Source organism: Canis lupus, chromosome 10 (assembly GCF_048164855.1).
Source record: "Canis lupus baileyi chromosome 10, mCanLup2.hap1, whole genome shotgun sequence".
NCBI classification, from domain to species: domain Eukaryota; kingdom Metazoa; phylum Chordata; class Mammalia; order Carnivora; family Canidae; genus Canis; species Canis lupus.
The window spans coordinates 56,927,341-56,953,491 of NC_132847.1; the positions used below are offsets into that span (position 1 = coordinate 56,927,341).

General features: G+C 48.9%; 2 protein-coding genes and 1 long non-coding RNA gene across 10 annotated transcripts in view; 1 reads left to right on the forward strand and 2 right to left on the reverse strand.

Annotated features, from left to right (window-relative positions):
• TRMO (tRNA methyltransferase O) overlaps positions 1-26,151 on the reverse strand; it is a 197,039-nt gene that overhangs the window by 119,635 nt on the left and 51,253 nt on the right. The window lies entirely within an intron of this gene.
• On the reverse strand, positions 1,216-17,194 carry LOC140641726 (uncharacterized). 3 transcript variants are annotated; one of them, XR_012038320.1, is made up of 5 exons: positions 16,983-17,194; positions 14,235-14,429; positions 10,330-10,445; positions 4,038-4,271; positions 1,216-1,500 (listed from the first exon to the last, which is right to left on the reverse strand). It is a non-coding gene; the product is annotated as an uncharacterized lncRNA (long non-coding RNA). The 3 variants fall into 3 exon arrangements; XR_012038321.1 differs by lacking the exon at positions 14,235-14,429; XR_012038322.1 differs by lacking the exons at positions 10,330-10,445; positions 14,235-14,429.
• FOXE1 (forkhead box E1) lies at positions 17,788-22,396 on the forward strand. Its single transcript, XM_072842052.1, has one exon. It carries the CDS (start codon positions 17,788-17,790, stop codon positions 18,919-18,921), a length of 1,134 nt encoding a protein of 377 aa, XP_072698153.1. The 3' UTR covers positions 18,922-22,396.

The following is a 26,151-nucleotide window of genomic DNA, read 5'->3' on the forward strand; positions in this document are numbered from 1 at the left end:
CTGGATATAGAGGGAAACTTCCTAACAAATGAAAACCTATAGCAAAATATATTTAATTGTGAAATGTTAAAATAAATTTTTAAAATTTTATTTATTTATTCATGAGAGAGAGAAAGGCAGAGACATAGGCAGAGGGAGAAGCAAGCTCCAGTCAGGAAGCCCAATGCAGGACTCGATCCCGGGACCCTGGGATCATGCCCTGAGTCAAAGGCAGACACTTAACTGCTGAGCCACTCAGGCGTCCCTAGAACTTTTTTTTTCTTATTGCTTCCAACGTAGTAATGAATGGAAGAGATGATACTGGGCATCCTTGCTTTGATCTCTATCTTAAAAGAATTTGGGGGTATGATGCCAGAATCCCGAGATCTAGTCAAGACCCATACTGGGTTCCCTGCAGGGAGCCTGCTTCTCCCTCTGCCTATATGTCTGCCTTCTCTCTGTGTCTCTCATGAATAGACAAACAAAATTTTTTTTAAATTCTATATTTAGAAGAAACAGATTTATATATGAAACAAAAATGTTACTCACAGATTATATGATTATATAATTTTATGATTGTATAATTATATGATTATGTGATTATATTTAAAAATCAAAGAAGTTTAAAATAAATTTTTAGAGTTTTAAGAGAGTTTAACCAGTTGCTGGATACAAGTCAAAGTTAAAAAAAATTGTTGTAGACTTAACATTTCTTAATTCAAAAAACAAAATAAATAACATAACAACAAATAACTGGGTAACCTCTCACTTATACATGGAATCTTAAAAAGCCAAAAAAGCCAAATTCATAGAATTTGACAGAGAGTAGATTGGCGGTTGCCAGGGGTTAGAGGGTGGAGGAAAACTGGTCAAAGGATACAAACTTTAAGTCATCAGAGAAGTAAGTTCTGGGAATCTAACATACAGCATGGTAACCATAATTAACAATGCTGTATTATATTTGTGAAAGCTGCTAAGAGAGTAAATCTTAATGTTCTCAACAACACAACCAAAAATGGTAATTATGTGTGTCAAGAATGTGTTATCTAACTCAGTGATGGTAAACATTTTGCAATATATATAACATATTTGTATTATCAAATCATCACACTGCACACCTGAGACTTACACAATGTTATATATCAATTATATTTCAATAAGGCTGGGAAGAAAGAAAAAAAAGTTAACATTTCCAATTTTACCCCCCCAAAAAAAACCCAAAACAAATATTAGAAATAATTTTTTTAAAAAAGAAATAGTTTTAATAAGACATGCAAGACTTTTATGGAGAAAAATAGAAAATGTTATTGATAGACATTAAGGAAAACCTAAATTAAAGTAATAAATAAAACATGTCCATGAATTGGAAGGCTAAATATCACATAAATTTTTAGTTCTAGTTGCCAATGTATAGGAAACACAGAAGACAGAGAAACAAGGTAAACTATACCATAAAAATAAAGTTCATAATGTGGGAAACTCTATAAGACCAATAATCCAGTTTCTTCGACAAATAAATTCCTAGGAAAAAAAATAAAAGATGGAGTGGGAATTTACATATTAAATGAGACTTAAAATCAAACAAAACAATTCTAAGCACAATAAAAAATTTTAATCTCAAACAAAATGTAAAAATAAAACCATTATATTTATGAGACATTTGGATATCTGAACCATCACAAGCCATCAAGTTTCCCTTGATGATATTAAGGGATTATTGTTAATTAATAATTAATTTTTGGTACAGCAATGGTATTGGGGTTTTGTTGCCTTTCAGAGATATACACTGAGATACTTGCAGAGCAATTTATACAATGTCTGGCGTTTGTTTCAAAATAATGGATTATAGAATAAGATAGAGATATGCATGGGACAGAAGTGAAGAGGACTGATAGTTTTTGGAGCCAGGCAATGTGTACCCAGGGGTACATCATATTTGTTTTTGCCTACGTTCAAAATTTCAGAATTTTAAATTAAGAATATATCAAATACACATAAAATTTCCCTAATTCACTTATAGATTTGATATAATCCTAATCAAACTCCCAATAGGATGCTTATTAAATAAATGTAACATATATACATTAGTAGAATACTAGGCAGCCTTTAAAATAATGTCTTAGAAACTATTTCAGTACATAGGAAGTTGCTTATACATATTGTTATAAGGCAGGTTATACTGCATTATGTATGGTAAATAGCCTTTCATGTTTTTTGTTTGTTTGTTTTGCCATTCATGTTAAAAAAAAAATAGACCAACCGAGGATCAAAAAAAAAAAAAAAAGAAAGAAAAGAAAAGAAAAAGAAAGAGAAGTATCATGAGAGAGATGAGAGAGGTTAATTTAGATGAGAATTTTTAACCTTCACTATGCATCAGAATCACCAGGAAGAACTTTTTTAAAATATGCAGATGCTTAGGTAGGTCCCACACCAAAAGTTTTCATTTCAACTGGCTTGAGACAAGACCCAAGCAACAGATTTTAAAACTCTACCAGGTGATTCCAATGTGCAGAGCTGAGAGCCAATGATCTAGGTTTACAAAGAGAGGCACAGATAGATGGATGGAGAATAGGAAGATAGATGATACAGATAGATGACATAGATGGATAAATTAGATAGATTGATGATAGTTCATAGCTTTTTGAAAGAGAGAGATAACAAGTAGGTTAGATAGACAACATATCTGAAAGTCTGAAGGAAGGGAAGAAGGAGGAGAGGAAAGTCAGGGAGAAGAAAGGAGGGAATTTGGAATGATGCTGTCAAATCAGAAATGAGCCATAACTCAGTCCCTAAGTGAACAAAGAAAAGAAGGAAATAAGAGTGAAAGTGGAAAAATAAAATAAAAAGTGAATGTGTCTAGCTAATGCAATGAAGTTTACAACTTGTCTCTTCTTTTTTTTATTATTTGTGTTTACAGACTGTACCCCCCTACTCACTTCACGAGGATACCTGTGCTGTCTCAAAAGTGAAAGAATGAGGAAGGACTGCTTAATAGGTAAACAGATTCCTTCTGGGGTGATGAAAACAGTTCTGTAGCTAAACAATGGCAATGGTTGCCCGGCACTGTGAATGTACCAGATGTCACTAAGGGTAGATTTTATGTTCTGTGTATTTTACCATAATAAAAATATACATTAAAGGGGACGCCCGGGTGGCTCAGGGGTTGAGCGCCTGCCTTTAGCCCAGGACATGCTCTGGAGACCTGGGATCAAGTCTCACATCGGCCTCCCTGCATGGAGCCTGCTTCTCTCTCTGCCTGTGTCTCTGACTCTCTCTCTCTCTCTGTCTCTCATGAATAAATAAATAAAATCTTTAAATATCTATATCTATATATATTAATCTATATATTAATCTATATATAGATATAGATATAGATATTAAAGAAAAACTGATTAAATATTTTACCAGGCAATAGGGATGAGTTCCTTATTGCCTCCAGTGCTAAATCTGTTCCAGGTCTCCTAGCAGTGAAGGCAAAAGAAGAAATCTGGCTGGTTATCGGGTTCCTATACCAGGGTCTCCCTCTCATTTTGCCCAATCCCTGCATCACACGATCAGCGAGTGCAAGAGTGAAGGTGAAGGTTGGGGATCCGTGGGTGGCTCAGCGGTTTAGCGCCTGCCTTCGGCCCAGGGCATGATCCTGGAGTCCCAGAATCTAGTCCCACATCAGGCTCCCTGCATGGAGCCTGCTTCTCCCTCTGCCTGTGTCTTTGCCTCTCTCTCTCTCTCTCTCTCTAATGAATAAATAAAATCTTTAAAAAAAAAGAGAGAGAGAGAAAGAAAAGAGTGAAGGTGGGAGTCCTTTGGAAGGTTTGGCTCAGCTGGGAAAGGAAGATTTGCAGCGCTGGGAGAGGCAAGTCAGAGCTCAGCTCCTTCCCCACCAGGGCAGTCCGCATCTGCTTAGAGCCTGTCATCAAACTGCATCTGAAGAATAGCAGCTCCTGCTCCGCATGGCCTCTGCTGGTGGGTCTGAAGGGCTGTTTGTTCAGCCTGCGCAGGACAAAATCAGCCCTGACAGTGATGGCCCCGTCGGTATTATGTAAGGGGACCCAGCTTACCTGCCCGTAGACAGACAAAGCGGATGATTTGACAGGCAAAACAGAGGCAGCCTCTTCACTCGCAGGCAGCCAAGGGGCTATTCAAAGCCGAGACCTGGAAGATTTTCATGAGGTGCTGACATATGAAGCCGGAATGCAGCAGCAACAAGGCAAAACTGACACCCCGTGCAGTCAGGCATGGCAGCAGCTCTGGGCATCCAAATGGGGCCTAAGGAAGCTTTAAGGATTCCCCACCTGTGAGAGAGAGACAGAGAGAGCCCAAGAGAGCAACTGGGGGGAGAAAGAGGCCCAACTTTCAGGCCTGAGCCTTCAGCAAACCTCACCTTTGCCAACGGCTCTTAGTATGATTCAACTCAGGCACCTCCTCCAGGCCTTTCTTATGGAAGCACCGGACTCAGGTGCAGAGAGCCAGGGGTACCTTGGTCCTTCAGTTACTGACAAGCCGTCCACAGGAGGGGCTGGTTGGGCAGCAGAGAAACACATACCAGGTGCCCACTGCATGCTGGGCATTAGCTAGGAGCTCCACTCCCAGGCACTGATTTCACCTTCACAGGAGCCCTGTAAGTACCACCCTGTTATCTTTATTTTGCACAACAGGATACAGTTCTCAAAATAGTAACTTGCCCAAACTCACACAGCTGGGAAATGGCAGAGCTGGGATTTGAACCCAGGTCTCTTCAGCACCCAAACCATGCTCTTTCTACCTAAATGGAGCCAGTGCACAAGATCCACAAGGCCCTGAGTCACACTTTGTTTTCAAAGTGGCACTAGCACCTCCCAGTTCTGTGATGCCGGTCATATCCCTTCCCTTCTAGGAGCCTCAACACATCTGCATCTGCAATGTGAGCTGCCGAGGCCAGGGGGCGGGGGTGCGGGGGAGGGGGGGGGCGGGTGATGAATAAGACAAGCAGTTGAGGATGCTTGGTTGTGGACTGGTGTTAGGTCAACATTGCTGAGCTTCTTCACCATGCTGCTGTTTGTTCTCAAAACTACCCCTGCCCCCGAAGAGGTTGCCAGAACAATGGGGAAAACGCTTTATCTAGTCCCCTCTCAGGAATCTGAAAGAGTATTCTCTGCCAGTGTCATGTGCAACTTGAGAGCAGAATTGCACCTGACTTGTCTACCCCCAAAACAGTCAGCACAGAGCCTGCATTCAGTAGGTATCCAGTAATGCTGTTTAATGAATGAATGAAAATGTGAATGAGTGGTTTGCCACAACACATCATATGTTGTGATGCAAAGAGCTGAGCATCAGACAAGGTTCTGGTTCCACCACTAATCACTATGTGGCTTTGGGCCACTCACTGGCCCTCTCTGGACCTCAGCGACCTCATTTATAAAATGAAGGGGATGAATTAGGTACTGTCTAGCAGCCCATGTCAATGTCAACTCTAGTTTTGCAGAATTAAAGGTGAAAAAAAGATCACACTTTCTGCAGCCCACCCTCCCCCCTCCATAAAAAGCTGAAGCTTTTTATGATCACATTTGAGGATAGTCAAGGAACCTTCAGCTCTGTAACCCCTGATTTGATCAGAAGCAGACCAGCAACATTCTCAACAGTCAGATCCTCCAGCCTATGGAACAGAGACTCGCTCATGTGTGCACAGTGCTTTACAGTTTGCAAAGCACTTCCCCTCCTTCCTGTCATTTAAACCTCAGCTCAGCCCTAGGAGGGAAACAGGACACATGTCACCATCCCATTAACTGACTACAAAACTGAGGTCCAGGAGGATTTCCTCCCTAGGAGGCATATGCATAAAAGCACCAGAGCTGAAATGTGAACCCAGAACCAACTCTTGATTCCAAATTCTACCTTCTTCCCTTCACACAGCTCACTTCTACACAGGTAGCAAAGAGGAGATGAACGCATTCAACCAAAACCAGTTTTGGAGAGTCACAAGTTTACCACCTGGGTGGAAAACTTCCCAGCATTTTAAAGTCAAATTTGGGGCAGATGGGTGCAGTTCACGGCTACCAGGTGGGCTCGTGGCCATGGAAAGTGGGCTGTGGAGGGATGCAAGAGTCCAAGCTGGTGCCCAGGCATCAGATGCCACTTCCATACAGCAGGTGGAAAACCTACATGCAGTCTCTGAATACTGAGATACCGAAATACTGAGATGCCCCATGGATAAGCAGCGACAGCCCAAACAACCATCCCCACCCCTACCCATGCTGCCTGCTGTGCATCCATTCTGATTGGCCCCCGCCCTAGTGCCAACGTTCTGATTGATCAATACCCCTGACTTATTGGTTTGGGTTAAAAAAAAAAACAGCTTTATTGACATATAATAGATATACAAGAATAGCAGATATTTAATCCACACTTTTTGGTGAGTTTGGTTATATGGATATACTGATGATACTATCACCCCAAAGTAACATACATATCCATCTCCTCCAAAAGAATTATTGTACTCCTGTGTATGTGTGTGTGTGTGTGTAAGAACATTTAACATGAGATCTACCCTCTTAACAAATTTTTAAGTGCATAACACTACATTGTTAAGTGTAGATACTATGTCCCACAGCAGAGCTCTTCAATTTACTTATCTTGTAACTTTATACTGATTGAAAAACATCATGGTTGTTAAGTATGTTTAGTATTACTCCATCTGGCTAGAGAGATGATAGGGAATCTCTTAGTGCTTCTCATTCATTTTGAGTGTGAGAGTCCTTTTCTCAAATTCCACAGTTCTCAAAACATGCACACATACATGGAAGGTAGATATACTTTTATGTAAGCATTGAGGAATTCTATGTCCCAAAAAAATGACCAAAACTTCAGTAACATCTGTAGATAGATTTGCATTTTATTTGTGACACAGTCTTAATCCAAGACCTATGAATGACTTCATCAATAGAAAATGCCTGGTGCTTTTAGTGACTGGAGCAGACTTTGCAATGTTCTCTTCCATAGGGTTCTAAGGTTGCCAACCAGATCCTCCTCTTCAATTTGATAGCTGAAGAAACTAAGGCTGGAGAGAAGATTGGACATTCTCAAACCCACTCACTACTTGGAGCTAAAACTTGAAGTGGCATCACGTTCAAGATTTATGGTATCCACAGGTTATATCAGGGGCTGCTGACTGGGCAGAGGATATCTCAGGTTGGGCCACCTGGGGCTTCCATTATGGGACAAAAATCATTCATGGAGGTAGCCAGAGCAAAGACCTACAGCCCTCTTACTGAGTGAGGTCAAACTTACAGAGGCTACTCCAGGCTGTTAGACTTAGGGAAGATGGGAGGTTTTGCAGTACAGCTCAAACTACAGGGAACACCTAGGCTACCACAACTAGAGACCTGAGTGATGAAAGGAGCCACACTTCTTACTGACCATTAGAACTTGCTCAGAGAAATCTTATTGACCCTGAAGGCAAAGGACACTGAGAGGCAGAGTTGGAAGTGTATTAACACACTATAAATATACTAGGGAACTGTGATGAAAGGCCACAGGCTCTGGCAAGAAACAGAGGGAACTCAAACACATCTCAGGTATATAGTCTTGGCCAAGTTTTGCTTAACTTCTGAGATCTCAATTTCTTTTTTTTTTTTTAAGGTTTTATTGATTTATTTAAGAGAGAAAGAGTATGAGGAGGGGGGGAAGTGGGAGGAGGTGCCCTATGAAGGGCTCAGGACCCTGAGATCACAACCTGAGCTGAAGGCAGATGCTTAACCGATTAAACCATCCAGGCATCTCCTCAGATCTCAATTTCTAAATATGTAAATGGGACTGTTCTGAGGAATGATTAAGTGAACTAATATATATAGCTCCTATTCAAAGCCTGATATAGGTACCTTAATTCAACAAATGTTCCATTTCCCAGAATAATCGGAACGAACTCCTCCAACCTGTAGGAGAACTACAGTCTGACAATCAGTTTAAGAACCACTACCTTGTTCTGAACAATAATTCTTTCCAATCAATTCGTTTTTCTTCTGTCCACTTTTCCAACCCTTTGTTCTTTTACCACTTTTCTCCGATTTTCCTATAACCAACCAGCATTGCTCCAAAGCAATCTGAAGCTCAGGTGGGTCAGTTCTGCTAGGCACACCCAAATTTCTGACCCATAGAAACTGTGAAATAATAAATGTTTGGTGTTTTAAGATGCTGATTTGGGGGGTAATTTGTTACACAGCAATAAATAATATATTATTATTATTGGTCATGAGGGAAACGCAAACTAAAGCTACAATGTGATACCAGTACCTACTCACTAATAAGGGTAAATTTTTTTAAAGATTTTATTTTTAAGTAATCTCTACATCCAATGCAGGGCTGAAAGTCACAACCCCAAGATCACGAGTCACATGCTCCACTGACTGAGCCAGCCAGGCACCCTTAAAAATGGTGAAATTTTAAAAGACTGAACATATTGAGTATTGGTAAGGAGGTAGAGCAACTAAAACTCTCATGCACTGCTAGTAGAAATGAATGAAATCCAGCCACTTTGTGAGAAAAGTTTGGCAATTTCTTAAAAATCTAAATATACACCTACCATCTGACCTAGACATTCCTCTCTTAGAAATTTACTCAAGAGAAATAAAAACATTTGTCCACACAAAAACTTCTACCCAACTATTCATAAGTTTTGTTTGTAATAGCCAAAAATGGAAACAATACAAATGTCCATCAACAAGTGAATAAACAAATTGTAGTATATCCATATAATAGAACACTATCTTATCAAAAAAAAAACTTATTTTTTAAAGATTTATTTATTTATTTATTTATTTATTTATTTATTTATTTGAGAGAGAAAGTGAGTAAGAGAGAGAGTGTGTGTAAGAGTGGAGGGGAAAAAAAAAGAAAAAAAAAGAGTGGAGGAGGAGGGAGAGGGTGAAGCAGAGTCCTCACTGAGCAGGAAGCCCGATGTGGAGCTCAATCCCAGGACCCTAGGATCATGACCTGAGCAGAAAACAGATGCTTAACTGACTGAGCCATCCAGGCACCCCGCAAAGAAATTTTTAAAAAGAGAATTGGCTGTTGACATCACAACCTGGTCAAGAATCAAAGTAATTATGCTGAGCAAAAGCAGCCGGACAAAAAGAATACAATGTGTTATACAATTTATATAAAATTCTATTAAATGCAAAATACAGTGCCATAAGTAGATCAGTGATGGCCTATGGATAGTGGCAGGATAGAGCAGATAAGCAGTCCAAGGAAACTCTTAGGAGTGATGGATATGTTAATTACCTTAATTGTGATAAGTTGCAAGGTATCTTGGAGATATCTTGGTAGCAATATATTAAAAGCCATAAAAATGTTCCTGTCCCCATAAATCTCACTCATAGGAATTTGTTTTAAGGATATTTCAAAAGAAATAAAAAGTTCTTTACACAAACAAATTCATAGTCATATCACCTATATCAAAGATATTGAGAACTACCTGATTGCCCAGTGAATGTGACAGGGTTAAATCAACACTAGACCATTTCACTCATAATGATAGATGAAAAATGGAAAGTAAGGGGCAACATGTAGTTATGTTTACAAAATAATACAAATGTGTTACAAAATAATACAAAATTGTACATACACCATGATTACACCTATGTAAACATACATACATGTGCAAGAACACAAAGGAGATAAAAACCCAGAACAGGGATCCCTGGGTGGCTCAGGGATCCCTGGGTGGCTCAGCGGTTTAGTGCCCGCCTTTGGCCCAGGGCGTGATCCTGGAGTCCTGGGATCGAGTCCCACGTCGGGCTCCCGGCATGGAGCCTGCTTCTCCCTCCTCCTGTGTCTCTGCCTCTCTCTCTCTCTCTATGTCTATCATAAATAAATAAATAAATAAATAAATAAATAAATAAATAAATAAAATAAATCTTTAAAAAAAACAAAAACCCCAGAACATAGGAAAACCTAGCAGGTGAATGAGCTATAACTGGCATGTGAGTGACTTTTTATTCCTGTTGTCTCCTGTAATGTTACAATGTTTTCATAACAGTTTTTAAAGTATCTCCTTTGTTGGTTTTGGCTCAGTCTCCCAACTTGGTGATTATTCTGAGTCTTGCATCTATCAGCTACCAGCATCAGCACCTCAGCGTGGTCAGCCGCAAGTTCAATCAGCTTGCCTCCTATGTCTTCTAAATCATGGGCAAAATGCCGAACAGAACTACAGTGTGATGTGAAGGACATGCTCTTTTCTTGGTGAAAATCTTCCATTGATGTTACGTCTGTTTAGGTTATTTCAATACCATAAATGACAGAAACCCAGTTCCCAAGGGAGGAGTACTAGGAGGTTGTCAGCAAAGGGAGCCTGGAAAAGGAGGTGGAGCTGCTTACCTGAATGTGGACCATCTTAATCATTGGGTAAAGCCAATGCCAATCATCCCTGTTCAGAAAGCTGCTTCAACAATCAGCGGCAATTCCACAAACAACAAACAGGAAATAGTAGGCATCTATGAGGAAGTTAGAACGTTGAAAAAGGAAGAAATAGAAGTCTGTGACAGGCTTCACTACTGTGTTATTCCACTGACGCAGAGCCAACTTCTAGCCGTCCATTTGGCCACACTAGCTGGGGCTAGTTTGGCCTGGCCAGAGCTCAGGGAAGACAGAAAGCCATACACATCACCCACAGAAGGTGAGACCCCCCCCCCCAAAGGATGCCAGCATCAGTCTCTCCCCTCTTTCCTACTCTTGGAATATGTCCAAACACACATCAAAAGGGCAAACCCAGGTCCCCTAACCAGCCCCGAGGCCCCTGGAATCCTACCCTATGGGTGGAGCACATGGACAGCTTCAGGACTAAACAATATGCCTTTGAATATACCCAGCCCAGTGCTGAAGCCCTTCCCCAACCCTCCCGCCAAAAGGTTGGGCTAGATTTGTCTAGCCAGAAACCAAGGCTGCAGGCAAACCCAAGGTCCTAAGTTTCACCTTCCTTCATGTCCTGCTTATCACCCTCAAGACCTCTCATTCTATAGCCACACAGTCATTCCTTAGCGATCCAGTGCTCTGCCCCCAAAGCCCAGTTAGTGACAGGTCTGAGACTTGCTAGTGTCCCAATACATTCATGTATTTAAAGTACATAAAGGGTTTAAAACAGTATCTGCACATAGAAGAGTATTGCAATATTAGTAAACTTCACAACTCTTATAACATCAGTATCATCCCCATTCTATAGATCGAAAAGTTAAGGCTGAGAATGGGTAAGTGGCCCAAAGTCACACAGCTAGGAAGAGGCAGAAATAGGACTTGACCCTGGACTCGGTGATTTTTAAGTAACTGGCTCTCATAGCAGGGCTCCATCGTGCCTTATGCCAGGCCCTGTGCCGGTGACCTGGGTGCCCAGGTGGATGAAATCCCAGTTCCTGCCACTAAGGAGCTCTCAGAGAAGAACAGAGACAGTCATATAACCAAATCATTACACCACAAAACATATGACAAGTGCCCAAATCCAAACATGCTGGGGCAGGCTCAGAGAGGGAGTGTTTTACTTACTCAGGCAGATAAGGGAGGACTTCCCAGAAGAGGAGACATTTGAGCTGAGGTGGGGTTGGGGGTGGGGGGGGAGTTGGCTTCCCCAGGCTGAGGGCACCACTTGGTGGAAGTACTGTGAAGCTGGGAGCAGTGAAGACCAAGGGAAAGAGGAGGGGTGGGAAGGGACTGCATTGTGCAGGGAGGGCCAGGAAAGGGGCACTTGATCTCGCCTTGAATGAAGGGGAGCCATTGGGGATCTTTAAGCAGCCAAGTGGCCTGGTTTATGCAGACGGACAGCAGGAGTGGCCTGCTGAGGACTGTTTGGAGTCTTAGACTTGTTGGGATGGCTGGCAACAGGTAACCCTGTGTTCCCTCTCCTCAGGCTCAACAGAAGGGAGGGAGCAGAAGGCTCTGAGAGGCATGTGGCCAGAAAGGCTACGGATCAGGACTCCCACCAGGTGCAGCATATTCCTGGCTGCACATCTCTCCACCCCTTCTTGCCATGGCCCACACCATCCTCGGGGAGGGAAGACACGGGTGTGGGCAGCCTGGCCCTAGCTGAAGTGTGCAAGCCCCCTCACTTCCCACCAGCCGACTCTCTTTGGGAGTGACTTAATGGATGTACCCAGAAAGAGAAGACAGACAGGTGGAGGCCTACTCACACACAGAGGCAGAAAGACAGCTGGTGACACAGAGAGACACACACTCCCAGGCCGCTAGATACACAGAGGCCTAAAAATGCCCTAAGGAAAGAGGCCAGAGGAGAGCTGGGCTGCTACCCATGCCCCCCATGGTGCAGTGTCTTCCACGGCCTGCCTCACACCCTGGGCCCTGGGCCCTGAGCCCTGAGCAACCAGCCAGCCAGCGGTGCTGGGTTCCTGAGGAGACTTGCCTGAGGCAGGAGGCCCGGCTCTAATCACCCCCAGCCCCACACTCAGCCCACACCCCCGACCTGGATGGAGTTTAGGGCAAGTCACCCTGATGGGCTCCAGGGCCGGACTGCAGGAGTCCTCAAGGATCTCCATCTCTTTCCTAGGCCTCGCCTGGCCTGGAGAGGGGGAGCAGGTCCCCGTCTGTTCCCGTGTGCCGCAGGTGGCTGAACTAGAATGCTGTCTAGTGCATTTCCCCTTTGAGGGGAAAGGGGAGTAATCATCAGCCCTTTTGAGATTGTCTTGCAAACCAGAAACTCCGTCTCTGACATAAACATCCGTAAGTTTCCGTGCCCATAGCAGGCTTCTCCGAGTCCCAAGGCAGCGCATGGAGCGCGGAAAGCGTAAGAACCGCGGGCCCCGACGATCCCCGGTGTGCCGGAATCTAAGCGCCGCGCGCCCACCCGCCACCCTGGGAAGACCCGGGGTCTCGCCCTTGTCGCCACCTCCGACGGGGATTCGGGGATTCGGCTCTCGCAGGAGAGGCCACCGCCAAGCTCTGGCCAGCCCGGCCCCGCTGGCCGTGAGCCGACGGGACCGCACGCGCGCTCCTCGGTCCCTGGCTGTTCCGGGAACGCTCGCCGAGCGCCCAGAACAGGTGCAGGAGCTGACCTGGGGCGGGGGCCGGGGCGGGGGCCAGGGCGGGGGCGCGGGGCGGCAAGTCCGCGGAGCCGCCCGGCCCTTCTCGCTGCGCCGCGGCCGCTGCGGAGCTCCGCGCCCCGGGGACTCGCGGGCAGGGCTGGGAGAAGATTCCGGGGCAGCGGCTGGGAGCGGAGGCGCTTCCCGGGGCGAGCGGGGAGGCTGGGGGCGGGCTAGCCCAGCCGGCGGCAGGACGCACGAGGCAGCCCTCTGGGCCCAGTTCCCCCCATCCGTCTCCGAGTGGCAGTAATCCTGCGTTCGCGGGTTCAAGCGAACCGGTGGCTAAAGTGTTTCAAGCCGCGCGGCCGGCACCGAGCCCCGGGGGTCCCCCAGCCGCGCCACTCGCGGAAAAGAGGCCACACCCGAAGGGCCTCGGAGTCTAAAATCCCTGGGCTAAGCTGCAGAAAACAATTTACTTTAATTAACAGCTACTTCTTCCGGGAGTGCGTCTTATCTCCACCCAAGAGTGAGAATGACTTGACTTTCCCCCTACAGCTCTCTCTCTCTCTCTCTCTCTCTCTCTCGCCCCCCCCCCCCTCCACGTCCAAGTTTCGCCCTGAAAACAATTGAAAAGCGGAGAAAACAATCACGGATCAGAGATGTGTCCTACTCCATCCTCTCGACTCTCTGGAAGAGGGGCGACAGGTAGGGGAGCCCCCACTTCACAGATGGGGAAACAGGTTTAAAAGGGAAGCAGAGGGCTCAATGCCACTGGGCCAATAATGAGCTAGTTATAAATCAGAGCTCTCACTCCGCACCCCTGCAGCTATCCTGCAGCTATCCTCGGCCGGGCTCCCTGTGACATGGGACCCCTTTTGTGGCAGTGTCATGTCTGATGCTCTCTGAAGGCGCCGGACAGCCTGCTGACCCTGACTGATTGTCCCAGAGTAAACCAAACAGAGGTCATTGTGTTCCCGCTGTCCCAAGATTCTTGGATCTGATCTGCAAGCATCGTGGCCTGAAGTTTCCATTGTCACTTGATAAGGACAGTAACCTAGGCCAGGAAATATGACTGGGCTCTGAGAGCCCAGGGAAAGATAGAGAAACTGTGGGTGCTGGAGGTAAGGCGCCCTAGACCCCAGTTTCCCTTTCAGCATGCAGCCTCCTCTCAAAGACTTCAAGCATCCCTTTGACAATCTGGGCCTAGTTTCCTTCCAACTTATATTTCCAAGATGTCCTTTAGGGAGAGGAGCTAGTTACCTTTGCATCTGCATGAGGGGCATCTGCGTCAAGGGATATGAAGGAATTTCCCGTAACTCCACGGATCCCCTCCTTTATATTTACGGACTCTCTAAGGGCGCTTGAAAACCGAGGGCACTTCAAAACTAAGGAAAGTAGTTGTAGGGAGAAGAGTTGCAAGGTCTTCTGCAGATGACCAGCATTCCTCCACTGCCCCTAAAAATTGAACATAAAATAGCCTTTGAGGTTTTTCCAAAGGTGTATGCCGAGCATAGGCTCAGGGCTGAAAGCAGGTGCAGAGGAGATGGAAATCACCCAGCACCCGCCCACATCAACACCAACGCACCCCTGCTAAACTAGGAAATAATCTCCAACGGGCTGGAACCCACTCTGTGGCTTTCAAATGGTTCTCAGAGGCATGTGCTACCCCTACAAATGTTAACAGACACTGCACAAGAGAAGAGGGAGGACTTGACCAGAGACAAGCAAAGAAATGCCCTTGCATGGAGGGGGATCTGTTTGCATAGTTTTGATCCAAACAAACGGTAAACCGTCCCAATTCATTCATAAAATCATTTAATTCAAATTTTGCATCACGGATTTATAGAATCTTCAAAGTACGGAATTTTAAAATGTATTATTAGAATAAAACATCTACAGAATAGGATCTTTAGGATCCTTTGTTCATGAAAATCTTGACCTCAGGATAGTAACACTTGCTCTGATGTACAGGAGTAGCTCTGTAGCAGCAAAGTCTTAGAAAAAGGAATCAGAAATCTAGAATAATGGGTTCACAGACACAAAATATTGAGGAACAAGAAATCCTGAGACGTGAGGCTTCTAACCATAGTCACTGGAGCTTTTAAAAGTAAAGAATCATAAAGTCATGGGACCTATCATTAAAGCATACAACCAGGAATATTATAAGAATCATCAAAATTAACGTCTTTGAGTTACAGAATAGTGGATTCAGTACTGACATTATTTTGTAATTTGGATCCAGCACTAACATTCTGGAATTAAGGAAGAAGAGAGGTGTGGATTTATGGGACCCAAATCTTCTAATCAGACATTCCTAGATAGAAATTCAAATTAAGTAATATATACCTCAGAGCTATGAAAATATCTAAAAACTAAAGAAGCTGCAGTTCCCAGTAGTGGCATCATATTTTCAGGAATAAAATCTTAGTCCCAGCATCTCAAAATATGAAGAATTCGCTTTTACATTTTGACCAGAAGCTTATAGGAATATAATCACACTCAAAGAATTTAGACTTCTGGTCATAGACTCTTAGAATTACAGATTATTTGATTTGTGGAAACATGTTAGGATAGTGATCCAAAATTAAAAATTTGAAAATCTGAATCTTAGAACTTTGGAAATAGAGAGAACCACAAAATCCAGTGCTGAAAGATTGCTATGATGTAATCTGGCTAAAACAACAACAAAAAAATTTTTTAACATTCTTTTTTCCTGTTGCAAAAATGTAACAGGGTGAAATCCGGATTTCCGCATTGTCTTTACTTTGGAAGGCGAAAACGGAGTTTTGCTGAACGAGTGAAAAAGCCCCTCTCCAATCGTCGGCGCACCCATCCGCCGAGGGAAGTCTTCACGCAAACCGTGCAACTGCTTCCACACTCGGGTCGGCGGAGCGAGGATCTCTGCCTCTTTCCTCCGCAGGCAGCTGCCCCAGTGCTCGGCCGGGCTGAACCTGCAGCGAGCCCGCCGCCACGAAGGACGCAACTAAAACCCCCGAAGGCCCGGCCGCCCGCGCCCTGGAGACTCGCTCCGCCTCGCCCTACACCCGCAGCCGGCGGGAAGCTGCCCCGCGGCTGGAACCCCTGGAGTCGGGACCAAGGTCCGGATTCCTAAGGACAGAAAGGGCCTCCGAGGTCCGCCCTCTTGCCCCCAATTCACAGAGGAGAAAACTGAGGCCGTGCCTCGAAGAAAAGGACCGGCCCAAGGTCTCCCCGCGCAAGACCACAAAGGGAACCCAGGCTAGCGGGGCGGCCGCCGCAGGGAGCCTCGGGTGAGGCCAGGGGGGACGCCCTGCGGGATGGCTGGAAACGAACTCAGCAAGAGGGTCCCCTCTGCCGGGCCACCTGGAGCACCCACACCTGGGCCGCAGCCTCTGCGGGAAGAGACTGCTCGGCTGCCCCCCTGGGGGCTCCGGGAGCCACTTGGAGCCCTCTGTGGCCTGGGCGAACTGTAGGAGGTGGCCACCACCCGAGGACAGAAGCCTAGCCTTCATGCTCTTTAAGCTGCACGCTGCCTTCCGCCACGTAGAGGGATCCTGGGTCACCCAAAGACAGGGGACGGGGGCGGGGGGTGGGGTAGTTTTCCCTAAATATTGGGTGCGGAGGCGCAAACCCTCCGCGCAGTCGAGGAACCTGGGACCCATAGAGAGAAGGTGGCTGCCTCCCGCCCGGAGCCGGCGAAGCGCAGTCCTAACAGAGGCGCAGGTGTGAGCCCCGTTGAGCGGCAGAGTCGCGGCGAGGCCAGGGCAAGCCACCTCCACGTCCCCTACCGGGCCCAGGCATCCTCCGCATGATGAGGGGCTGCATGGGCAAGGCGCGAGGCGGCTGTGGCTGGGGTGTGAAGATCATCCTTGAAATAGCAGCCAGCTGCACGGAGCTCTCCCCTTCCCCGCCGTCTACCCCACAAGAACCAGGCGCCCCCTCGCTCGCTCCTCCTGTCTCACCCTCCCCCGACCAAAAAAAAAAAAAAAAGAAGAAGCAGCAGCAGCGAAGCGAGCCCGTCCTTTTCACCTGCGGGTCCCAGCCCTCGGCAGAGGCTGGTGAAGTCCGGAAGCGCTGCGTCTCCCGGGACAGTCCCTGGCCTGTCCCGGCCTCAGTGTCCCCGTCGGCGCGCAGGGGAGGCCAGCCCGGCGAGCTCTCGAGCCCTCCCCGCCCTGACGTTGCGGGGCTCCCGCCTCGCCTGCACCGCGGCTCCCACCTGCAGAGGTGCGCCGGGCCCAGGGGGCGGGCGGTCGGGGGGCGGGGGGGGGGGGGCCGGGCGCCGCCCCACGCTTCCTGGCGCCTTTAAGGAGGAGAAGCCGGCGGAGGGAGGAGCCGGTCCGGGTGTGTGCAGGGGAGCGCCTCGCCCGCGGTTTCGGCGGCCGGAGGCCAACGCGGAGGAGAGAACAGTGGCCGGCCTACCCGTGCCCCTCGCCGCCTCGCGCTCCGCAGCGCCGCAGCCTAGGCAGCCCCCGCGGGTGCGCCTCCGCCCCGAGGGCCCCGGCCTCGGGCCCCCGCGCCCGCACCTCCTCCGCGCGCGACCTCGACGGCCGGCCTGGTCGGCGGGAGGCACAGGCCGGCTGCAGGCGCCCCCGCACCGTCCGGCAGCAGCGCGCACCGGGCCGGGCCCCGCGCTCCGGGACGCGAGCGGAGCCGTCGGTGGGCGGGACACTCCGCGCCTCTCCGCAGGCCGAGGGCGCCGAGCCCGGGCGCAGCCCTGCCGGGGACGCCGCGCTGCGAGGAGCTCCCCGCCGAGGGCCCGGCGCGCAGACCCGCCCCCGCCCCTCGACAGCCGCGGGCGGCGGGGACGCCCCGGGGCGCGCGGGACGGCCGCGCCATGACGGCCGAGAGCCGGCCGCCGCCGCCGCAGACCGAGGCGCTGGCGGCCGTGAAGGAGGAGCGCGGCGAGCCCGCGAGCGGGGTCCCGGCGGAGGCCGCGGGGCGCGGCGCGGGCGGGCGTCGGCGCAAGCGCCCCCTGCAGCGCGGAAAGCCGCCCTACAGCTACATCGCGCTCATCGCCATGGCCATCGCGCACGCGCCGGAGCGCCGCCTCACGCTGGGCGGCATCTACAAGTTCATCACCGAGCGCTTCCCCTTCTACCGCGACAACCCCAAGAAGTGGCAGAACAGCATCCGCCACAACCTGACGCTCAACGACTGCTTCCTCAAGATCCCGCGCGAGGCCGGCCGCCCGGGCAAGGGCAACTACTGGGCGCTCGACCCCAACGCCGAGGACATGTTCGAGAGCGGCAGCTTCCTGCGCCGCCGCAAGCGCTTCAAGCGCTCGGACCTCTCCACCTACCCGGCCTACATGCACGACGCGGCCGCCGCCGCCGCCGCCGCGGCCGCCGCCGCCGCCGCCGCCATCTTCCCGGGCGCCGTGCCCGCCGCCCGCCCGCCGTACCCGGGCGCCGTCTACGCGGGCTATGCCCCGCCGCCGCTCGCCGCGCCGCCCGCGGTCTACTACCCCGCGGCGTCGCCGGGGCCGTGCCGCGTCTTCGGCCTGGTGCCCGAGCGGCCGCTCAGCCCTGAACTGGGCCCCGCGCCGTCGGCGCCCGCGGGCTCCTGCGCCTTCGCCCCGGCCGGCGCCCCCGCCGCCCCCGCCGGCTACCAGGCCGCGGGCTGCGCGGGGGCGCGACCCGCCAACCCCGCCGCCTACGCGGCCGCCTACGCGGGCCCGGACGGCGCGTACCCGCAGGGGGCCGGCGGAGCCCTCTTCGCGGCGGCGGGCAGGCTGGCGGGGCCCGCGTCGCCCTCCGCGGGCGGCGGCGGGGGCGGCGGCGGCGGCGGCGGCGGCGGCGTGGAGCCCGCGGTGGACTTCTACGGGCGCACGTCGCCCGGCCAGTTCGGAGCGCTGGGGCCCTGCTACAATCCCGGTGGGCAGCTCGCAGGGGGCGGCGGAGGCGCCTACCACGCCCGCCACGCGACGGCCTATCCTGGCGCGGTGGATCGGTACGTGTCAGCCATGTGAGCCCAGCGCACGGTCCACAGCTGACAGTCGCCTCGGCCGCCCCCACGAGCCGAGTATGCCCGAGACCTGAGAACTGGAGGAGGACTGAGCCCTGCGGACGGGACCGGTGCATCACAGGCAGCCGGTTCGCCTTGGAAATGGGTGGCGGTGGGGAGGGGCAGTGGTGGCCCGCGGCGCGGACGGGGACAGAGGGGCCTCAATAAGGCGAAGCTCCAAAGGACGTGCCTTTCTGACATTCTACTGGGGAGGGTCCCTGGCGGTACTGGCGCGGCCTAGTGCCTACACCGGAGTCTAGGACCCAAAGTGTGGGGAATCACGTCTTCACTCTTCACTCTAACCTGTGTTGCAAGAACGCAGGGCCTTTTTGACACGGTTCGGCCTCTTGTGCCTTTGATTAGGTTACCAACAGCATCTTCCTTAAGGTGAGGAGGATGAGTTTGCAACAACAACAACAAAAAAGTGACTTCCCTTCTTTAAAAAACAAAACAAAATGGAAGAAGTCTCTCTGCTTCGCTTGACCTGGGGCTGGTTTTCCCTGCCTCTGAGAACTGCAGACCCAGCTCTTAGTCTGGACCTCAGCCCCACATCGCTACCCAGTTTCCATCACCCACACCCCGTTTCCCCATGTGTTATACAAGAGGGCTGCAGGATTCAACCCCGGTCCTTAAGGGCCTCATCATCCTCCATGCAGCCCTGCATATTTGGCAGCATCCGGTGGGCCACCCAGGGCCTAACCTTATTCCCAAGAACCGGAACAGAGCTCATGGCAAGCACCTAACCTAAAGTCGCTGGATTGGTTCCAGGCAGCAATTATGTTATAATTTCTCGAATCTTTTGAGCATGATGTGCTGATCATTTGGTAGCTGTTACTGCTAGGTCATAATTTGGTTTTCCAATGAGACAGGTAAAAATAAATTTATCCACTGTCCACTCTTTGATTTCATTAAGCAACCCTGGACCAAATTGGCAAACTAAAATACAAAGAGATGACAGGACTCGGGGGAGCTCTTTGAGGACCGGTTTCAGTTTGTTGAGCTGGCTCTTCCCGTCTCTGGCACCCTCTACCATACGAAAAGGAAAGAGAAAAATTAATTGGGGTTGTCAGTGAAGTAAGCTTTAGAAAGAAACTGGATTTTTAACTTTGTTTTGTATCCGTTTATTTTAAGCATCAAGCTGACCAAAATCAGAGAAAATCCAACCTCTTTCTCACCTTTCTCTTGAGAAATCTTGTAAGTTTTTATCCTGTAGTGAGATTTTCCAGTGTTCAGAGGCTCGGTGTGCAGCTTTCAGATCAACTGAGGGTTCAGATGAACTGTTTTAATAAAAATCTTTGATCAAGTGAGTTCTGGCAAGAGAAACTCAGCCCCTTTCTGTGTAGTTAACTTGACAGGGAAGGGTTGGGGGTTCTGTTAAAAAGAGATTGAAAACCATTGGTAATTTTTATTTTTAATTTTGGGAATTACGCTGTCTTGTTCACAAAGACGTGTGAATGTGTTTCTGTCCAGACGGGTATTTGTCTAAATCAGCACTGTCCAATAGAAACATAATGCAAACTACAAATGTAATTTAAAATTTTCTAGTAGCCATATTAATAAAATAATAGTTGAGATTAATATATTGTATTTAACCCGATATATCCAAACTATCATTTGAACATACAATCAATATATAAATTTTGGAGGTATTTTACTTTTTTATACTAACTCTTCCAAATCTGGAGTGCATTTACACCTACAGCCCACCTAAATTTGGACTAGCCGCATGTCAAGTGCTCAGTAGCACTATGTGGCTGATGGCTACTGTATTGGACTCTACTGGTCTAGATGTTAGTCTCACCTGACTTCACTGGTGGTAAATGACCATTGAGGCAGGAGGCAGCTGGAGCACTGACCTTGCCGCCAGTGGGTCCAGGTTCCAGATCCAGCCCTGAGACCTTGCAAAAGTCTAGGCGTTGGGCCTCTCTCCTCTCCATATGCACGCTTGCAGGTATGAAATCTGAAGGTTCTCCGTGTGCGGTTGGACAGTCTGGCTCTCCTAGCCCAGAAATCAAGATGCCTAGCCTAGTTAGTAGTAGCCAGAAAATTGAGAGCCCTCCACCCAGAGATTTTTGTCCTTGGAGCCAAGGTTTTGGGCTGGGGAAGGGTGGTCTCTACACCCAGTTAGTGTGGGAGTTGACCCCCTTTTCTGTTTTTTAATTGCCAAGTCCAGTGCTTTGGCCATTAACCTCAAGTCCCTTTTCCTCCAGGGTCCACATTTGTGAATGGACCTGAGAGTCCTCCTAAAAGGTAAAGGAGACAGGAGAGGTGAAAAGCTCTGTGAACTATCAAGTGCTGGGCACTGGAGGGAGAAAAGGTTTTAATTTGTAAAGCGCCGCCAGATCCCGAAGCCTGCTGGAGCGTCGTGGTATGTAGCTGGGGGAGCGAGAGCGATGGGGTGGGAAAGTGCACGCGTCTTCGCAACCTCGCCACCTCCTCTCCGTTGTCCCCTAGGACATCAGGTGAGATGATGCCTGAGGTGGGGGTCTGTCCCCGGGGGGGGGGGGGGGAAGAGGGGAGGCCGGGAGGAGGGAACTGGTTGTGTGACGCGCGAGCCAGGCTGGAGAGACTGGGAGACGCGAGAGGTTGGGCTCGAGGCGTTGTAGACACCGCGGCCCCGAAGCGCGAGCACCACCCACCTGCCTGGAATGGACGCTGCGCCGGCGAGGGAGCGCCGCTCCGGCTGCAACCACGGCCCCGGTCGCGGGCGGACCCTGCAGTCCGCGGGGCTCTGGATCTTGAGAACATTTCTCTGGAGCGTCTTGGAACATTACAACTCCTAAGAATCCCCAAACCGTGGAACAGCCCCCGTCTGGGGGCTCAGGGACGGGAGATGAGTTTATCTTTATTTTTTTTCCTTCTTCTTCCTATTATGAAACTAGAAAAATCGTTTTCCCCTCTCTGGGCCCTTCACCCCCAGCGTCGTGTGCAGGCGCCCCGGGGCTGTGCGTAATTAGATGCGTTCTTCCCTAATTGCCCAAGGCTCGTTAGAATTCGCCCCAGAGCTGTAACATTTATTTTCTTTCAAATTAACTTTGCTTGCAATTAAGCTTAGGAAACCAGCAACAAAAGCAGACTTGGCCTGAGGTCGTTTACTACGAAAATGAATCAGGGAACCCTTTCCCCAATTTAAGGGGAAAGATTCTTGCGGCCAGCATTTGGGGAGAAGTGTCCGGGAGAGCAGAGAAGGAAGGGGAGCAGGAAGCTGCTAGCGGTGGATGGAACCGGCTTTGGCCTTCTTCCCCATCTCCGTGATTTGTGTATCGAGGAGCATGAGTAACCTGTTGAAATAAATTCGGGACAGTTTGAGCTGAACTACACACTCCTAACATGAAGCTAATGTATATAGTTACAGTTTACCCAGCAGGGTTCATAAACATAATCTCATTTACTAAGAACTTTGTGAGAATTTTCTTTTATTAAAAATTTTTATTACAAAATTGTTACATCTTCATTGTAAAAAACAACAACAATAACAAAAAGTTAGAAAGAAATTAAAGGAACCTATAGTTTGCCCAGAGAAAGCAAGCAAACACTTCAATGAGTATCTTCTAGTTTTCCTTTTTGTTTTTGTCTTTACTATACAGGAAGCCTACATCTCAACTTTTTCACTTAAAGGCTATGAGATCTTGAACAAGTTCCTTCCTGCACTGAGTAGGCCTCTTTTTTTCACCATCAACAAAACCAGGTGGTGGGTCCCTTTTACTCTTACATTCTCGAACTTCTCTGTTTTGGGTCACTTGAATCACGGATGCAAGGGCCAGGATGCCCTCCCTGTCATCTTATTTAAGAGACTGAAGCCCTGAAGCCTTGCAACTCCAAGTATGTGCCACAGACCAGCTGCAGGGGCAAGCCCTGAGAGCTCACTAGAAATGCAGAATCTCAGGTCCTACCCCAGATCTCCTGTACCAGAACCTGCATTTCAGCAAGACACTCAGATGATTCACATGCCCTAGGCAAAGAGGCAGAAATTTAGAGAAATGGGGGGGGGGGGGGAAATGAATGATATTGTCAAGATCAGAGATCCCAGAGAAACGTCCAGGAGCCTCCTGTTTCTGACCAAGAACCCAAACCAGTGATACAGTGCTGCTTCAGGCTCTAGCTGCACAGAGGAGAGGGGCTGGGCTGCAAGGGGAGAAGGCTGAGGAGGAGCACTCATCTCCTCCCTGGGGTGTACTTTCTGAGTCTTGGAATCCAGCCCTAGAACCCTAGAATGCATCTCACCTCGTGTCCCCAACTTTATGGGTGATAGTGACATGGCACCTTCTACGAGGGTGTACCTAAAAGCATCCTGAAAGCTGAGGTGCCAGTTAGAACCAGGGCAGGAACCCAGGCTCCTGACACCTAGCTGAGGTACTTTGAAGATTTGGGGTTCTGGTCTCTGTATCCTCTCGGCAGCAGTCATTGCCCAAGTATGTAATAAATTGGCCTCCGTTCCCTCAGCTCCAGCCCCAAATCTGGGGTAGTTAGGAGTTGAAGAGAAAAATAATGCTCTCTTGTTGGGACACAGTAGCCAGCAGGAAAGGGCCCCTATATAAGTCTGTCCTGGCCAAGGGATCCTCCAGTAGAGCTTTTAAGTACCCCCTTGGACAGCCCAAGATCCTGGACATTCTAATGAATCCTTTCCTGCCTCAAGTACACACCTTTCAGGAGAATTTGGTTTTCATGCTCATTTTGTTCCTTCGAAGAACTAACTCCTGGTAACTAAGGAAAAATCATCCCCAGTGAAAAGCAGTTCAGACAGAGGGCATGTCTCATGAAGAACAGGGCTGGAGCCCAGGATCACATACCAACTCACTGGGGGAACCAAGACTCTTATCTCAGTGCTCACATGAGTTCTCAATAATAGGAATACTGTGAGTGTGTGTCGAGCTTCTATAGAGCTAAAGCAAGAGCACACGATTTACCCAAGATCTCAGAGCTGTAAGTGTCCAAGCTGGACTAGAACATACGCCTCTCCCAAGGGACATAGTATTTGATTATCATCTTAATAAAAACCAATGTGGAGATGGAAGTAACCAGATAGGAGTGTGGTAAAGGTGGCTGCTGGGAGCTGGGGTGGACTGCACCTTCACTGGGGCCTCCATTGGATGAGCGGGTAAACTGGACAGGGCTGGGTTAAATAAATAGCTTAGAACTACCTAGAGGGAAAGCAGTGTGGCTAGTGCTTCTCAGCCTAAACTGAGCAGTGAAGTAAGTTAAAAACTGAACTGAAGAAAAAATGGGGCGGACAGGTGGGGCAAGGGAGGATAGGAGTTCCTTATCAGGTTTGCTGTCTGGTCTGTCCCTGCACTCTCCCCAGTATCTTCTCTCCCCAGCTGAGGCCAGAGCTGATCTTTGCAGAGCCCCTGGAATGGCCTTGGCAACTCCACCTCAGAAGAGGGTGACTGCTCCCTACAGAACTCCCCGTACCCCTCTGTCAGCCCCACAACCCCTCTTCTGCACTGAGGCTCAGATTTCCAGCTCAGCCTAGGGTTAACCAGGTGCAGAAGCACGTAGTCTGGGAGGCCCAGCGATCAACTGTCAGCCCCTCCCAGGGTGAGGAAGAAATTGGGAAGCCAGAATCAGGGTGGATCTCAGCCCTGGTGTAGAGCACTGGCTTATCTTGCTATCTGAGAACCTGGAGCGGCTTCTCCCAGGAGTGTGGGCAGAGCCAAGCCTCGTGGTTTTTCAGGCACAGAGAGGCACTCAGCAATCAGAGATAAAGTGTGAGAACCACAGCTTCATAGGGCCCAACTCTCCCTCTACCCTCCCCAGCAGCCAGCCAGGGCCTCTGCACAGGGCTTCCTGCCGCCTCCCCTCCATTTTGCTCCCCTCACCAGGTTCACTTCCTGAAGCCAAACTTCAGTCCTTTGGGAAAAAGCCTTTTGATGTCTACAGCAGAAAGCCCAAACTCCTCCCCTCTGGCACTCAGGACCCTCCATGATACCTATGCCAACCCCTTTCCCAGCCTCCCCTTCCCATAGCTACCTCTAGGCTCCAGCCAGTGCACCACTTTCTGTTCCCCAGACACCCCTATGTGTTCCTGTCACCATGAATTTGTTCTGACCATTACCTCTTAACCTCATGCTATCCTGGGACTTCTAAGGCCACTAACCCAGCAGGAGCCTCCACCATCTTTCTCCTGGATCACAGCCTCCTGACAGGGCTCCCTGCTCTCTCCACTGCTTCCCTCAGACACTCCCCTGCCTGCAGCCAGTGTGTGACCCAGATCAAACATCAACAGATCTTGTCACTCTCTCACAGAGGTCCAGACCCCAGGACCAGGGACTGAGAGTAGGAGCATGGCATGTTCTTGAGCAGTCCTGTGAAGGGTTTCTTACACTACAGGAAAATTAGGTTCAATATGAGCATTTTCAAAATTTTCCCCTCCCATGTAACACTTTTCTTTTACTCTAAATTTTCATCAAAGCCTTATACAAACTATTCAACCTGTGTGAAATGTGATCTGCCCACATTTTCTCTACTATGGTGCTCAAAAGAATAGTATCCTATCATGGGGATTGGACACAGGGATCTTGATGGCAGAGCTGAGAACAGTCAAGTGGAACATGTTGAGAACAAACCTACGGTGGAAACTGAATGGAAATAAAACAGTACACGCTCTTTCTGACATATTCAAAAAAGTATACCAGACACAGCTAGTTATCTCCCCAGCCATCTTACCCCTTCTTTGCTCATAAGACCCTGATTTTGTCCAGGTTTCAGTTGGTCACGTGTTTTAGGGAAAGTCTTACTGCTTGGAGTACCCCCTGGGTTCAATGTGGATTTGTCTACAGTAACCGAGGTGATAATTTCATCACTCTTGCCAGGAATTACTTAGAAATGGCCACAGGATACTTTCCAAGCCAATGAGATACCCAGAAAAGTGTGCTGAGAGCTTCTAAGAAACATTTCTTTGTTCTTAAAAAGAGACAGGGGAAGAGAAATAGTTATTTTCTTTTTCTGAATGCTGTTTCCAGTGTGACTTCTGGAAGTGGGGCAGCCGTGCTGGACCTGGAGGGGGCCAGCCTAAGAAAACAAACCAACCTGCTGAGGATGGCAGGGCAGAAAGATGGGAAGAACTCAGGTGCCTGACGACATTGCTGAGCCGCTGAAAGAACCCATGCTGGAATGAGTCATTATAGCTTTGGCACCTGTTGTTAGAGATAACAAATGTCCTCCAAACTTAAGCTGCTTTTCCTTAGTCTTTCTG